Source organism: Ananas comosus, linkage group 5 (genome assembly GCF_001540865.1).
Source record: "Ananas comosus cultivar F153 linkage group 5, ASM154086v1, whole genome shotgun sequence".
NCBI classification, from domain to species: Eukaryota; Viridiplantae; Streptophyta; class Magnoliopsida; order Poales; family Bromeliaceae; genus Ananas; species Ananas comosus.
Genome location: NC_033625.1, coordinates 1704531 through 1722143, shown reverse-complemented (window position 1 = coordinate 1722143; position 17613 = coordinate 1704531). Strand labels below are relative to the sequence as shown.

The window sequence follows — 17613 nt, the reverse complement described above, 5'->3', positions numbered from 1 at the left end:
CTTATGTAATAAGCTGCACGTAAGAAATTCTAACGTGCGTAGCAATAATGCTGCATAGTGGATTAATTCTATAGAAAGACAAGTTAATTTGAGAAAAATTCTAACCTACGTAGCAATAATGCTACATATATTTTTGCATTTTAAAAAATGATTTCGACATTTAAGATTGATAGAAACTTGCTCCAGATAGGAGGTGTTAATAATGCTGCATATTCTAACTAAGAAGGTACTCTAGATTGTTATATATATATATATTGAGAGATAGGTAGCAGGCTACCCGCTTCGTTTATTTCATTTAGAAATAAACTTAGTTGGAAATGTGAATCAACTAGGATTCGAACTATTGTTACATATATATTGATACATCAGTATTGTGTTTATTGAGATTTTATATTCATATTATTATGCGTCTTGTGTTTAAAATTTGAAGGTATAAACAATCACTATTAGTCACATAAGTTATCAAGTGATCAACACTATTTTAGACATAATTTTGAATTGCATTACATAAATCAATCAAATTACCTGTATATGAATTAAAACATAATTTTACAAAATTTGAAGGAATTTGCTTAGTAGTTATATTTTATTGGTGAACTTTCGTAAATTATGAAGTTAAATATAAATCAAGCTATTAAAACCGGTAAAATCGTACAAAATTTATTTGAATTATTGACTATATATCCTGATTTGGCTACCCAACATTTTAAAATTTTAATTTTATTAATCAACTTTTCAATTTATTTAATTTGAGTCGGTCAACAATATTTTGACTTTTAAGTTAAATTATTTATTTTAATAAATTTATAGCCGTAAGAATTATACGAAATATACTAATTAAATCTGTTAATATAAATGACACATTCAAAATTTAAAAATAAATATCGTTGATTAATTCAGATCAAATAAATTAAAAGATTTGATAGTAAATTATGTACGTTATTATCATTGCAAATTAAAAAAAATTAGGTAAATCTATAAAATTATGTACAATTTTTTTTTCTTGTGAAGCTTAGTTTGATATTGAGACCTATCTAACACTATTAGATAAAATGGAGTTGGGTAAAAATATATAGAGATATACTTCTGCGTTCTCCAATGAAATTGCAGAAAATATATCGTAACCGACTAAGGCTTAGTTTGGGATTGATGTCTATCTAACACTATTAGATAAAATGGAGTTGAGGAAAAAACATATAAGGGTATGCTTCTGCATTCTCCGGTGGACCGCAGAAAATATATCGTAACCGACTCATCGCGATATGCGGAACGCAATATTATGTACGAAAACAAATAGAATATTTTTCAAATTAACATACTTTCTCACCGCACGTAAAGCAATCTCCCCGCAATCCCTAACGAAGTCTAATTGTAATATGCGGAACGCAATATTATGTACGGAAATAAATATGATATTTTTTTATTGTACTTTCTCACTGCATACTTTTTCACCGCACGTAAAGCAATCTCCCGACTATTCCAAACGAAGCCTAATTACAGTATGCGAAACGCAATATTACGTACGAAAATAAATATAATATTTTTTTATCGTATTTTTTCGCTGCAAATAACGCAAGCTTCCTATAATCCCAAACGAAGCGTGAGAAAGCAGAGCTGTGATGACAGAAAACGTAAAAGATTTTTTTCAATCCATCTCTCTTATTTGCTAAACATCAACACTTCAACCAATAGGAAAAAAGTATTTGTCAAAGTTTTTATTGATTTTGTTGTAACGCTTTTGTTAGAGCGACTAGAATCCTCGACCAATTACAAAGACTCGGTAAAACTATAGGACGAAGATAACCGAACCTGCGGATTCCCTACAATTCATAGCGCGTAAAGAATAAAAAATTTGTATACGTGGCATCAACGTAAGGGATGATTTGAGCTGTTGCATGAAATGTCCAGTTAAAACGAAACACGTCATTTGGTAGTATATTTGCTGTACAACCCCAGCTGTAGGGATTCGACGTAAGCGTGAAGTGAACGGCTCCACCCGCATATAGCGATTGCGACGCGCGCCATTCCATCTTCCTCACGTCTCTCTTTGACTTTTCCAGCACGTGGGCCCCACAGGTCCCGACCATCATCGTGGACCAGGTTCACCAAGTTGTCACGTTCCAGTTAATCATCTCCGTTGTATGGTTGCGGTGGGAGGTCTACGGAAAAATCGGTAGATCAGGTTCATAGAGATGGTTTATCGGCGGAAACGGCGCTAGAGAATAATAATTCGGAGACCCCTTCAACTTTCATTTTTATACTTCAAATTTTTTTTTTGTCAAATTTTTTTTTTCATTAAAACTTATTAAATTTTTTTAAAAAAAATAATAAATTGAGCATGTCTAAGTCAAAAAAAAAAAGTTGAAAGGGCGGTTTCAGAGTTGTATATAGGTTAGGGGGTCTTTGTACAATTTTACCTAATAATAATAATAATCAATTCTCTATCACTATCGCAGCGAACCATTCGTATGCGACCAAAAGTGTTTGATCTCTCGACCGTACAAAGATCCGCGGTCGCATACGCCCCCTGAGGGAGGAGAGGGGAGAGGACGGGGTCCGTATGCGAACGCACCTCCTCCTCTTCCTCCTCGTCCTCGTCTCTCGTAATCTCTTCCGAGAGAGAATACGACAAGGCGAATAGTAGGAAAAAAGGTGCTTGTTCCCATCCCCCGAATACGCATTCCCTTTTCTTTTCTTTTTTTTTTTTAAAGTTTTAGGATATGGGTTTTCTAAAACGACCCTGATTTAGAAATAGTTTTGTTTTGGGCCCTATATTTGTGCTAATTTTTGGTAGGTTTTTTTGTTTTTGTTTTTTTTTTTGGGGGCGGTGACCTTTTTGGGTAGTAAAGGTGCGATTTTTGGTATGATTTGTACGTCAACGGGGGCAAGTATAATGCGGTGTTTTACTCCGTGCGTTGAATGGGACATCCGATATTACCTTTCCTAGATGGAATTTGGTTGTTGGAATTTGTTGGCACGATCCGTGGAAACCCTAATTTGGCTGTAATTCGTTTTAATTTTGGATTGGAATTTTGGGTGAGGGAATTTGATGTTGGATTGGAGGAGGAAGCATATCCGTTGGTGGATTTGAGGGGATTTTGGGATGTGGTTTCCTCTTCTCTCTTTCGGTTTTCTGTGTAATTAGGGTTTCATTGATCGACGGGTTAAAAGTTGCAGTTTGATTCTTTTGATATTGCTTTTTTTTCGGTTGTAAAATCAAAAATGGAGGAAGAGAGTAGTTCTTGGGTTAGAAGGGCGAAATTCTCACACACGGTTTACCACCGAATCGATTATTCTCGCTTGCCAGCGATTCCGCTTTCGCGCCAATCCGATCGGGCTCGGGATGCGGAATTGAAGCCGGAGAAGGGCGTCGGGCCTTCAAAACTGTCGTCGATCTCGTTGCCGGTCGATCGCGAGAGAGAAATCGATTCGAAGGTGAAGGCTTCGATTCGGCATTCGTATAGCCTGCCTTCGTCGAGTTTATTCTCTCAAAAAGCCGACAGCGGTAGAGAATTGAAGCAGTGGAAGTCGAGCATCGAAATCCCCAAGTCACCTTCCCTCAATCCCGGAAAAAGCCCTGAATCGGAAGCAAAGAATTTGAGATTGGATTCTTCCAGTTCCGCTGCCCGAGCTCGTCCAGATCCTAAATTGAAGCAGAAGAGCAACTTGAATTCTTCACCGAAGGCGCAGCCAGGTACTTCCCCGAGAAGTAAATTTGGCCAATTCTCTAAGCAAAATCAATGGAATCCTACGCCCAAGGAGAGGTCACCTTCGCCTCTCCCGACCAGCATCCTTTCAGATGCATTTAAAGAAGCAAGGGATAGTGGGAAAAGATTTGCGACTCCCCCTCCTAGTAGGAAAGGGTCGGATAAGGGCGTGTTCGGGAAGTTGTTCTCTAGAGAAGCCCGCGATCACCGTGTGCTAAATTCCTTATCTCCTCCCAACACTAGCCCTCTACAACAATTGTCTTCGATGAAATTTGTAGATAAGCAAAAGGGTCGCAAGGAGAATTCATGGACAAAATATTTTGATCATGGCGTGGGGAGGGTGACTGCCGTGGAGGCCAGAAGTGATTGGACGGTCGATTTGTCGAAGTTGTATTTAGGGCTCCGGTTTGCATCTGGGGCCCACAGTCGGTTATACCACGGTATTTATAAGGACCGGCCCGTCGCTGTGAAAATTATTAGGCAACCCGATGATGACGAAAATGGAGTAATGGCCGCTCGACTGGAGAAGCAGTTTAATAGGGAGGTCACTTTTCTGTCTCATCTCTATCACCGCAATGTGCTAAAGGTACGAGAAACTTTCATTTTTGGTACACATACACGGCCATTACTCTTACAATATCACTGTATGTTTCTTGCGTGAATATTGTTGGTTGATGTCTGGTTCATTGGACGATAAATAACGAAGGACTGACGCTTTCCTTTGCTATATCTCGGATTATACGTACATGGCTACATTTCAATCTGCACGGTGAATACTGTGTTTCTAAAATAGGATATATCTACTTAATTGGTAGGGCAAGTGAATTGATATGTTCACGAGTCGACGAATGAATCTAACAAGAATTTCACATTCAGTTAACCACTTTTGTCTAATTAGAAAAATCTTTTTACCGACCGTCTCTAGAGCAAGAGACAAAAGGTTTGGTGGTTGATACCCAAGGTCACAAATTCGAATCCTAGTTGATTCACTTTTCAGCTAAATTTATTTCTAAAAAGAAATAAACGAAACGAGTAGCATGCTACCTTCTTCTCAAAAGAAAAAAGAAAAAAGAAAAATCCTTTTACAGAATACACTTAAATAGGTTTTGCAGCTTATCCGGTTCAAAAACTGAAGCTAATTGAATCCAAGTGATTTGTCATTTTGCTTCCTTACATACCTGCCCTTGTAAGTTTGTGTTTGAGATGCTTGTAGTTTCCTGATAAATTTTCACTAGATGTATTGACTAATTTTTTTGTGCTCTGTACCAGAAGTTTGATAATTTACACATGTTTTTTCCCTGGAGCCCTGAAATCCTGCCACTGTTAAACATATAATCCTATGTTTTTACTTTAGAAACTCCACAATAACCTTTTTGTCTATATCGATTCTGGAATTGGCGGAAGTTAATCGATGTATGATCTACTCTCTTGTCAAGATGCTGTGATGCCTATTTATCTGCTTGGAGGTGTGCATTGGACAATGTCATCATTTGTATGGCGGAAATTGTTCAATATATTAGCTCGGGCAAAGGTGTTTATTTGTGGAGATAGCTTTAGGTTATGTAGATTATGGACATTGGCCCAAAACCTCTACAAATGAGCTATTGTATCTCAAGGCTTATTAGCCGGAGTTATGTCTACTGGCATAATATACACGCTTACTGTAGATATATTGCAGCTTAAACAGTTACGTGCCTTATTAATTGTTACCTTGTTTTTTTTTTCTTTTTTTCTTTTCCTATTCACTTGATAGTCTCTCATCCAATGCAGCTCGTAGCGGCCTGCAAAAAACCACCAGTGTTTTGCATCATCACCGAATACCTTTCTGGTGGTTCCTTAAGAGCTTTCCTACACAAGCTCGATCACAAATCTGTCCCTCTACAGAAACTACTTGCGATCGCCTTAGACATTGCTCGTGGGATGGAGTATATACACTCACAAGGAGTTATCCACCGTGACTTGAAACCAGAGAATATACTTTTCGATGAGGACTTCTGCGTAAAAATTGCTGATTTTGGAATAGCTTGCGAGGAGGCATTTTGCGATGTACTAGCAGAGGATCCGGGTACTTATCGGTGGATGGCACCTGAGATGATCAAACACAAGCCTTATGGCCACAAAGTGGATGTCTATAGCTTTGGACTGCTTCTATGGGAGATGGTAACTGGAAAAATTCCTTATGAGGACATGACTCCAGTCCAGGCGGCTTTTGCTGTGGTTGATAAGGTATAATATGTCATTACTGCTATTCTTTTCATCTTGACATCTTTGAGCTTTCTTTGTACGTTTCTGCGTTAAGTTTAAGATAAATCACAATATAAATTCTTGTGTACAAAACAAAAACTGGGTCATATGATCAGGATCAGTGGAACTCTGTCCTGCGGTCCATCCACCGCAATGGGGATATACTCACCCCTTTATTGCGGCATGGTTCAGGGTGATTGGATGGTGAAATGGATGGCCTGGATCATTGGATGCTTCTACTGTTCAGAAGCATTACCATATTACAAATTTGGTCCGTAGCTGCCATTTAAGCAGACAGCTTATGGATGCTGTGATTCCACCCAAAAAAAAAAAAAAAAAACTTAAGATTTTGTAGCGATATTTATGTAAATAGGTAATTTTGCAAGGGTGTTTTGAGTTCTGAGTCCTCTTTCTAACGCGAAGTTAATGACTTTCAGAACTTGAGGCCAGAAATTCCTTCTAACTGTCCCGCGCCCGTGCGTGCCCTTATTGAGCAATGTTGGTCATCGCATCCCGAGAAAAGGCCCGACTTTTGGCAAATCGTAAAGGTCTTTGAGCAGTTCGAATCCGCTCTCGCTCAAGGCGGGACCCTCGACACCGTCAAAAACTTGACCTGCCAGGACCATAAAAACCGGCTTCGCCAGTGGATCCAAAAGCTCAAGCATTCGCATATCGAAGGCTCCGGGAATTTGATGCCAAAATTGTTGTAGCAACATCGTTGCTTCTTTTCTGTAGTGTAGATTTTTGTGTAATTATTGTGGTTGATTTAGCGCCCCGACTACGAAGAATGTAAGAGGACACAGGCTGATTATTTTTTGTTTCTGTGTCCCAGTTTGGTGCCGGTCGGATGTTTGGCATTTGGAAACGAAAGGAACATCTGCATGGGTTGTCATCTATCTCTAGAGATTATTTACTCATTTAACTTGTTTTTTTTTTAAAAAAAAAAAAAAACTTGGTCATATCTATTTTGTTATTTCTGATAGATAGTTCTCCTCCTCGCTAAGTACGCTGCAAAAGAAGATTCAAGCCATTATGTACTACTTTGCATAGATATAATAGCGGATCTAATCCAAGACCGAGTCGTAATTTTGGTGCCTTTATTCGCGAGGCCCTGCCTGGTCTAGTAAATCAGACCGGACCGGGGCGGGCCGAGTATATTTGGACCAGGCCAAGGCTCAGCAAGTTTTAGAGGCGTACAAAAGTCGGCAATTATTAGCCTATTTCGCCGAGTTTTATACTGAATTGGGCTATTCTATTTGTGCGTGCCACACTGCCACTGACTTCGTCTCCAAAAGAAGTCGGCAGGAAAGCATTAACACTACAGATTTGTACGCAAGCATTCAGAGTCTCCTCTAAAGTTGCATGCGCACATCTTTGACGACGATTGGATGTTGCCTTTTTCGCTAGATTACTCGCAAATTAAGATTTATCTTTTGTTTAATTGGAAACTTGGCTGATACGTAAAGGATGTTGGATATTACAATTCTGTAGATAAAATTTGAAGTTCTCATATATATATATATATATATATATATATATATATATATATAGAGTGAGGCTACTATGCTATCGGAAGCACGGAGCCTTCCGTGCTTCTAGCTCATTTTCGATGTTGCGACTTTCGAATCGTCGATCGCTCCGTTAAACTTGATCTAGAGTATTTGAAGTACATAGAAAATAAATTTTATGGTTTTACGATATCATTTGCCTAGTGAACGAAGGGGCTCAAAATCAACTACTGAAAATAAAAATCTTACAAAATGTAATAATATGACATTAAAATTTTAAATCAAAGATATTGATCTTGTTTTATATAGTATAAAGAATTTTCTATCAAAATTTCACGTGATTTGGATATTTCTACACCGTTAAACTTGCAAACGGCTCACTACGGCCATTGAAATTTGTTGATTTTGAGTCCATTCGATCACTAGGCAAATGATATCAAAAAATAATAAAATTTATTTTCTAGGTACTCCAAATACTCTAGATCAAGTTTAACAGAGCCGATCGACGATTCGAAAGTCGCAACATCGAAAACGAGCTGGAAGCACGGAAGGCTCCGTGCTTCCGATAGCATAGTAGCCTCACTATATATATATATATATATACATATATATATATATATATATAGAGAGAGAGAGAGAGAGAGAGAGAGAGAGAGAGAGAGAGAGAGAGAGAGCTAGGCTCCTATGCTTTCGAAAGTATGGGGGCCTTTGTACTTGTAAGTTGTTTTCGATGATGGGACATCCGATTCGGCGACGGTTTCATTAGACATGATCTACGCTATTGGAACTATCTAGAAACCAAATTTCATAATTTTTTGACTTCGTTTGCCTAGTGAACGAGTAGCCTCAAAATGAACGGCTGAAAATAAAAATCTCATAAAAAATAATGATAAAGAACTCAAATTTCAAATCGGAAGTATTGATCTTGCTATTGACATTAAGTAGAATTTTTTATTAAATTTTTATGTAATTTGGACACTTCTACACTGTTGAACTTAAAAACATGCCGCATCGACCATTAAAATAGTCATTTTTGGGACATTTTGATCGCTTAGTAAATGATGTCAAAAAATTATAAAATTTGATTTCTAGATAGTTCCAATAGGGTAGATTATATCTAACGGAGCCGATCGTCGAATTGGATGTCCTATCATCGAAAACAACTTACAAGCACGGAGGTCCCGGTACTTTCGAAAATATAGTAGACGCACTCTATAGAGCTATATATATATAGTTCGACTATAATACTATCAACAGCACAAAGCATTTTGTGCTATTAAGTTTTTCATCGTTAAGTCTACCCCTTTAACCATTTTCACCTCTTAAATCATACTATTCCACCAACCATCTACTAAATCTTAGAGGATCACTATCATCCTAACCGCACATCCCTTTATTCAAATACCAAAAAACTAATAGCATTAAGATTTGGTGCTATTAATAGTATTTTAGCCTAATTCTACAACATATATATATATATATATATATATATAACTAGGCTAGAATACTATCAATAGCACCAAGTTGTTGGTGCTATTAGGTTTTTGGCCCTTGGATGAAGAGATGTACCGTTAAGATGATGCGGGACTCTAAGAATGAGGGAGTTGTTGGTTGAATAGTATAATCTAACAGATAAAAATAGTCAAAGAGTTAAATCTAACGGCGAAAAACTTGATAGCACAAAGTGCTTGGTGCTATCGATGATNCTATCAATAGCACCAAGTTGTTGGTGCTATTAGGTTTTTGGCCCTTGGATGAAGAGATGTACCGTTAAGATGATGCGGGACTCTAAGAATGAGGGAGTTGTTGGTTGAATAGTATAATCTAACAGATAAAAATAGTCAAAGAGTTAAATCTAACGGCGAAAAACTTGATAGCACAAAGTGCTTGGTGCTATCGATGATATCACAGCCGGATTCTATATATATATATATATATATATATATATATAGAGAGAGAGAGAGAGAGAGAGAGAGAGAGAGGGAGAGAGAGTCCGGCTGGTATACTATAGATAGCGTGAAAGCCTTCGTGTTAGAAAGTTATTTTTGATGATGCGACTTCCAAATTGACGACCAGCTCCGTTAGACTTGATCTACACTAGCTATTAAAAATATTTGAAACTAAATTTTATAACTTTTCGACATCATTTTACCTATTAAATGAATAGTCTAAAAATAAACAGTTGAAAATAAAAAAATTATAAAAACGATGATAAAAAACTTGAATTTAAGATCAGAGGTGCTGATTTTACTCTAAGTAGTGAAAAAAAAAAATTATAAAAATTTCATCAAATTTGAATTGTTTTACAAAGTTAAATTCATAAAAGTATAACATTAGTCATTAAACTTGTCAATTTTGAGACCTTTTGATCTATAGCTAAATGATATTGAAAATTATGAAATTTAGTTTTCAAATACTTTTAATAATGTAGATCAAATTTGACGGAGCTGATCGTCGATTTGGAAGTCGTATCATTAAAAACAACTTGGTAGCACAGAGGTCTCCGTGCTACCGATAGTATACCAGCCTAGATCTATATATATATATATATATATATANATATATATATATATATATATATATATATATATATATATATATATATATATATATCATCACCACAAGTCTACAACCTATCAATTTGCTTCTTTTTTCTTTTCCATTAAGTTCGCATATATAGTCTATAAATTTAAGCACAAATGTACGAAGAGATGATGATTGGGTTTCAGGACAAAGTTGATGAGAAATGGATAAGATTTAAAAGGAGTAGAAAGAGGCCACAATAATTGAAGGATAAGAATTTTATGACCTCCCATTCCTTCCTTTATTACTCTTCTCCACAACACAAGTACTAATTATGTTTTATGTGATTGTACTCCCTATGGCTTTATGAATCATTCGCTGATCCTATTCATCCAGCTGCTTTAGCATGTGTTTTAATACTGATAAACCCTTGGCTATAACTGTAAGCATTTAATTTCTTTGGATTTGTGCTTGTGCATGCATCTCAGAGCCTTTGCAATTATCTACTATGTTATAGTTGTGGTAGTAAACGAACATTTCAAGATTTTAATTCTATGAGGTGAGAAATGATGTCGAGAATGACAAGACCACTTAACTACTAAGATTGGGAGTGGAGCGGTTTCTACGGTGAGAATCTCAAATAAATTTATGGGTCGATCCCAAAATCAAAAGCTACACTTTGCAGCTTCTATTTGTACAGCGGATGAAAACCGATATGATTGGTGTTGTGATTTGAAAACTTCGACGTACCCCTTTCAACGGTATGTCACAAAAGCTCCAAACGAGTCAAACAGATTAAGCATGTATTTGCAAATCAATATGAATCTGCCCTAAAAACCAAAGAATAGCAAGTTTTTAAATCATTGGAGGCTCAAACCAAGTCGATCTAGATCTCCCTCGATATTTTGGAATAAATGAGTAACTTTCCTCAAGCCGCGCAAAATTTTAGATAATAGCTCTCATCCCCCAAACCAGCAATCGTTGTTCGTTTCAATGCACTATGTAAGGCACAAATGCATATACTTACTAGAGCAACAAACTACCGATGTTGATTCATTTACATTTTATGCTTTGCATACAGTAACATAAACAGTAAACTGTGATCTTGTTTTGCCGACGCATATATTCCAGTACTTTGGCGTTGACGAAATTAAGGCAATTAATGAGCTCAACAGAACTGATAAAGAATTGTCCCCTAAAAGTAAGGCAATGCCTTGTATTAGTCTTTCGCTAATGTGGCATAGATCTAGTTATGATTTTTCGGTCTGACGAGGGGGAATTGCTAAGAGAAGTAGATCAACCACAATATCTAATCCTTATTGGTGGCTATAATGAGTACACATAGGATATGATTCTATAAATGCAGCAAATTTTAACTTTAGCCATTATATTACAGCTAATTACCACTGTAAACCAGCTACACTGCGATGACCACTAGTTTTTTGAAAGAAACAAAAGCACTTTCATTTGCTGAATTAGCTTAGTTCAATTAGAAAAAAGTTAGAGATATGTTACTTACATATACACAAACCGACAAACAAACTCGGATCGTTCATCCTCAGAACATGAAATAGTATTGAAAGAGAAGTTCTTCGATCGATTGCGAAGGGCGAATGGTGGGGGGGCCTACCAACTTAAGGAGTATTAACTACAACCATCAAAATATTTATTGCATGTTCTAAGCTTCTGCAATTTGTGTATCTACAGTCCTTTATCCAAACATTTTAACTTCAGGATTAAATGAATCCACATAGAAAATTAACCTTCTAAACATTCTACTGTTTTTGATTCAATATTATACAACTACCACTTTCTTAATTATTCCTTAGAACTTACAAGCCCATAATTAATTAATTAAAAAGAACACTCTTTCCTTCTCTCACATGAGATTGGGCTATCTATGAAAAGTGCTATTGTTCTATGTTTCTTATGTGCAAACTTATCTATCATCCTACCTACCAATTAATCCCCATTTGGAAGCCCCTTTACCTAACAAATGAGGACAATTAAAAAAAGGAGAAAAAAATAGAGTATGAGATATCTCTTTCTCCTTTAGTGACAACTCAATTAGGGCAGTGCAAGGGATGCTTATTGACAACTCATCATGAAAGATGTACGACACAACTATTTAGTGCTCAATAAACATGTATTGTCCACCACCTATTAACCTTTTTCAACACCATTGTCACCTTTTCCTTTGATTCATTACATCAGTTAAGATCACAGTAATTCACTGTGTCGAAATTTAGGGGTCTGTTTGGTTGTCTCGATCTGTTGTTCAGTACGTACTATATATTTAATCGAACGCTAGCAATTGACAGATGAGGAGAATGATTAAATGCTGACAATAGCATAATCCTTAAGGACTCTTAACTTACTTTTCTCTAATTAACAAAGGTAAATTACCTCATAGGGAGGAGTTGAGCTGGAACACTATTAATAGTATTTGGGTTCTTTTGTTATCGATTTTTTAGTCGTTAGATTTACACTTTAATCAAATATTCCACCTTTTAGATCATATTATTCAACCAACTACCCACTCAATTCTAGATGATCACCATAATCCTAATCCTATAATTTTTCATCCAACGGTTAAGAACTCGATAGCAAAAGATTCTAAATACTATCAATAGTATTCGAGCCCAATTCCGTAGGGAGAATAATTATCTAAAATATATATCACGAGTCCTGTTAAGACCTCCGGTGGAATAAAAACAAACCTCGAGATTTGAAAGAAATATTTCTAGAAGCACAAGCCATCATTGGATATATAACTTGTTTCAAGAGCTTATTTGAATGCTCAATAATTTTGTTTACTCCGATCTTTGTTGTTTACTCTAGAGCCTAGCCATCAACAAATGGCAGATGAAGATTATAATTAGCGTTTGCCACATTGATACAACTCCTTTTCTATTTTTTGAAATAAGATCAATTACTTTATATATAGGTAGACTATGTTATCACGAGAACAATATGTTTGTCACAACATTGCAATGGATTGAAAGAGAATTTTTAATTACAATAAAAAGAATAATATAAGACATTAGTTATTTCCAAATAACTCACTGTAAAATCAAAACTTCTCCTGAATATTTCCAAATATAGCATTTCTGTGTACTGCAATAAGAAGAAAGGACGATCACACAAGTAACAGTACATGTCGTGTCTCCATGAATAGGAAGTTCTTTTCCTTCGTATATTTCATATCTAGTCCTTTCTACAAACTTTAATACAAAAGAAGAAAAAAAAAGAAAAACCCGAACTCACACGTTCTCTTAATTTGTTTTCTCCTGCAACTATATATTTAGACCATTGCTCATTCACATCCCCACAATATTTTTCTACTGTAGGGTGTTCAACTGAGACGTGACGCAAGTTACCAGCTGAGTCACATAGACTTTTTCTGGTCCCATCCGTCACAGACTCGTAGACAAAATCACCAAGTAGATGATGATTGGAGATGACACTCATACACCTTTTCTTTCTTTAAGACAAAAGATGGGGGCAAGTTATTTTCACTAGAAATCCGTGTAAATTGAACAAGAAGAAAACTTTCTACTGACCGTTTCTAGCGCGAGTGACAAAGGAGCTTGATAGTTGGTATCCGAGATCCAAGTTCGAATCCTAATTGGTTCATATTTTCAGCTAAAGTTATTTCTAAATGAAATAAACAAAACGAATAGCATGTTATCTTTCTCTCTAAAAAAATAAAAAAAAAAATTTCTGCAACATCATGGCTATAGGATTTCCTGCGCACGCAATTTGCAAACACCTTGAATGAATGGAATTAGAAGCATGTAACCTCATGCCTTCGTTTTGGTCCGTCCTTTTGTGTTCAATGCATGGGGGCAATTATTACGGTCGAGATAAGACCCTTTTGTGTTCAATGCATGGGGGTAATTATTACGGTCGAGATAAGAGCCACAGTAGTTTTAAATTAAGTAAAGAAAAGGAGAGATTGAAATTGTACTTCAAAAAATTTTAGGCTGCTGAAAAATTGAGATTATAGTGTTTTATATTCATAAAAAGTTTTAACGAAGAAATGACTTAGACCCCTCAAACCACACCCCCCTCCTTCTCTCTCTTCATAAATGCCTTGTCATGTGATCTTTCGAGTTGGGTATTAAAAAACAAAATTAATTTATCCATGTGTATTATGTCTGGGTATATTATATAATACTAGTACAGTGACTTTCACGTTATGGCAGATAAATATTGTTAACATAAAAATTTGTAAAATATAAAATATCAGTTCAGTACAAATATAGTAAATATAGTTTATATTATAGACAAATAATTTTAAAAAATAAAATTATAATGAAAAAAAATTAATCGTTTCAACAAAACTATTCAATCTTATTCAAGAGAAGTTGCATATCATGCAAATAGATGATTAAAATTATTTCTATAACATAATAATCAAATGAAAAGAAAAGAAAATGAGAAAAAAAAGAGTAGCTCCCACTCTTTTCCAAATTAAGAGGGTGGATATATGTAGGATTTAGTAATGAAGATTAATATATATGTATAGATTTTGCTTAAACATTCAGCATAAACGATATCATTTCCTTCAATTACATTACAAAAGAACAAGAAAATTCAAAATTTTCCTAGAAGGGCCAATTTGTTGCCTGGTAAATAAAATAGCTTCATCATAAATAAATTAAAGTTAAAATGGTCATTTATAGAAACAAGTTATACGTGTTTAGATTTTTTGAATAGCACTGATAAAATAACAAACAAGAAGGATTAAAAACTACAATACTTTAGTGTTAAATTCAAATGCTAACTTTTAAAATGTCAGGATAGTACGCGAATTATCCATCCATACCTTTTACCCTACATAAATATAGAGAAGTGGAACTAGGCTCTAAGGTGATTTGGTAATGTGGGTCCGTGAATATATAGGTGATAAGATTCGAAGAAACGCGTAGAGTTTGTGAGGGAGCAAAGGTGAAAACGTGACCAATAAGAGAATTTAATGGGGGAAGAGAGAGTGGTTGTTCAGGTAAAATGCACACCGATAAAGTAAATCTGAATGCTGAATTGTATTACGACAAATTTATAAACGAAAACGAAAATGATGAACATGAAAATAGATAAATCACAAGTAAAAGGTAGAAGAATATAGAGATTTATGTGAAAAAATTTTTACAGATAAAAATTACGGACGAGGGAGGAAATAATTTTACTATTGAAAAAAATAATGCAAAGTTCGGAATACAATGCACAATCTCTCGCCTCTAGGGCAAAACGAAAAAACAATGTCTTAACGGATTTCCAATTTAAGCCCTTCACTATCCGCCACAAACATTCAATTTTTCTTCACAATGTCTTTTTCAAATTAGTCATATCGCAAAAACTGTCGATGAGTCGGAGTTTCAAAAATGAAGTCGATTATCAATTCTGAGGCACATCTAACAAATTGCAACAATTTATTACTTCTTAAATTAAAACAATATCGACCAATTGGATTCACACTCCAATAACGTAAGTGGTTAATGGCTAAAATTGAGTTTTTATTCTGTAATAAGTAATATTGTGTTCATGCAAACAGCCTATCCATCTAATGATCAATATTTTCACATTAATTAATCCCATCAATCTCTCTCTTTTTAGTAATATTAAATATTAAAAAAATTTTATTTTTAGATAGATGGATGTGAGATATATACCATATTTTTGACTAAAAGTAATATTTTTTTATATAACTTGGAGAGAGAGAGAGAGAGTGAGAGTGAGAGTGAGAGGAGGGGGAGGAGGAGGAGGAGGAGGTTGTGTGTGGGGCCTAAGCCTTTCCATTGGTGTCATTAGGAAATGATAAGAGGAGGAGGTCGGTTGAGGGTCGCTTTGACAGTGCAAATCTCCCACACCTCCCCTCGATAGATCTCTCTACTAAAACCCCCTCTCCACCTTCCTCGCTCTCTACATCTTTCTCCCTACCTACCCACGCATGTACAATCTAGCTCCTCCCCCTCTTCCTCTTCCCCTTCTTCTTCTTCTTCTTCTTCTTCTTCTTCTTCTTCTTCTTCTTCTTCTTCTTCTTCTTCTTCTTCTTCTTCTTCTTCTTCTTCTTCTCCCAACTCCTTGATCAACCAACATAACAACATGCATACATAGATCGATCTTTCGCTAAAAGTATCAATTGGGTATCTTGCTCCATATATATACACTTGCAATTTGCCGTGGAAGGTCCCATTTGGATGGCATTAACGGGCCAACCCCGGAGCTCACTATCGGAGCCCGAAACAAGCGCCAATTCGGCTTCTTCCTCGCACTCCTCCCTTTCCTCCCCTTCCTCCACCTCCTCATTGGCTCGAATGCTCCAGAATCCAGCCACCCAATTGTTCAAGGAAGAAGGCGGCGGCGGCGGCGCGCCCATAAGGCGGCGCGTGCGGGACAGCACCAACAAGCACCCGGCGTATCGGGGCGTCCGCATGCGGAACTGGGGGAAGTGGGTGTCGGAGATCCGGGAGCCGCGGAAGAAGTCGCGGATATGGCTGGGGACGTTCCCCACGGCGGAGATGGCGGCGCGCGCCCACGACGCCGCGGCGCGGGCCGTCAAGGGCGCCGCCGCCGTGCTCAACTTCCCCGAGCTCGCCGACTCGCTCCCGCGCCCCGCCACCCTCGCCCCGCGCGACGTCCAAGCCGCCGCCGCCCTCGCCGCCGCCATGGACCCCGCCCCCCTCGACGCCGCGCCGGCGCCCGCCGCGCCCGCGCCCGCGCCCGCGGCTGAGGAGGACGAGGAGCTCGGCGAGATCGTGGAGCTCCCGCGGCTCGGGGAGGAGGAGGACGACGACGAGGAAGGGGCGCGGTGGTGCCGGGTCGGCTCGGGCGAGCCCGAGCTCGCTTTCGACGACTCGTTCGACCCGTGGGCGCCGTGGACGGTGGGCGCGGACGGGGAGGTGGACGACGACGCCGCGTACGGGTTCCTCGCGTCGGATGGTTGCGTTCCGACCACCTTTGGACGAGGCTTCTTATGGAACTGAGAATAAAGCTGTTTTTTACAAATTCTCTCTCTCACTCTCTCCTCTCAATGTATATATTATAATATCTCTCTCTTTCCTCCTTTGATTGGCCCTTGTATTTTTCACGATGGGCCAGAGGATTTTCTTAATTTGTACTCTTCCCCTCTTTCTTTCTTCTTCTTCTTTTTTTCTTTTCTCTTTTTCACTTTTGGTCTTTCGGTTGGCTTTTATTTCAATTTAGTGAAAGTTAGTGTTATTAACAGAGTAAATTTTATTATTGATAAACAAAATTTTTAAATTGAGTTTGACAAAGTTTAATGAATTTGATCTGACTGTATTAAAATTGGCTTCTGTTAAGATCATCTCTGCTTCTCTCATATTCTTTTAATTTGATCATGTAAGCTCATTTGGATGCTCCTCTTCTTTTGGTTGGTTTTTATGTGAGTTTAATCAAAAGTACTGTTATTAACATAGGTAATAAAAATTACTGATAAAAAAATTCTTGAATTGACTTCAACAGAGTTTAATAAATTTGATCTGACTATGATAAAATTGGCTCTGTTGATGTCATATCTCTTCTTCTCTCGTTTTCTATTAATTTAATCATGCTGCTTGTTTGGTTGCCAAAGGCCTATCAATCTCACTATCATCCATCTGTATAGC

The 17613-nt window shown here is 37.1% G+C and overlaps 2 protein-coding genes across 3 annotated transcripts; both read left to right on the top strand.

The window, feature by feature from the left end:
* On the top strand, positions 2476-6873 carry LOC109710809 (serine/threonine-protein kinase HT1-like). 2 transcript variants are annotated; one of them, XM_020233578.1, is made up of 4 exons: positions 2476-2652; positions 2850-4293; positions 5478-5933; positions 6389-6873. In XM_020233578.1, the coding sequence occupies exons 2-4, from the start codon at positions 3223-3225 to the stop codon at positions 6659-6661; spliced, it is 1800 nt and encodes a 599-aa protein (XP_020089167.1). In that variant the 5' UTR covers positions 2476-2652; positions 2850-3222; the 3' UTR covers positions 6662-6873. The 2 variants fall into 2 exon arrangements, with proteins under 2 accessions (XP_020089167.1, XP_020089168.1); XM_020233579.1 differs by having other exon boundaries at positions 2845-4293.
* On the top strand, positions 15834-17262 carry LOC109710010 (ethylene-responsive transcription factor ERF036-like). Its single transcript, XM_020232423.1, has one exon. It carries the CDS (start codon positions 16186-16188, stop codon positions 16969-16971), a length of 786 nt encoding a protein of 261 aa, XP_020088012.1. The 5' UTR covers positions 15834-16185; the 3' UTR covers positions 16972-17262.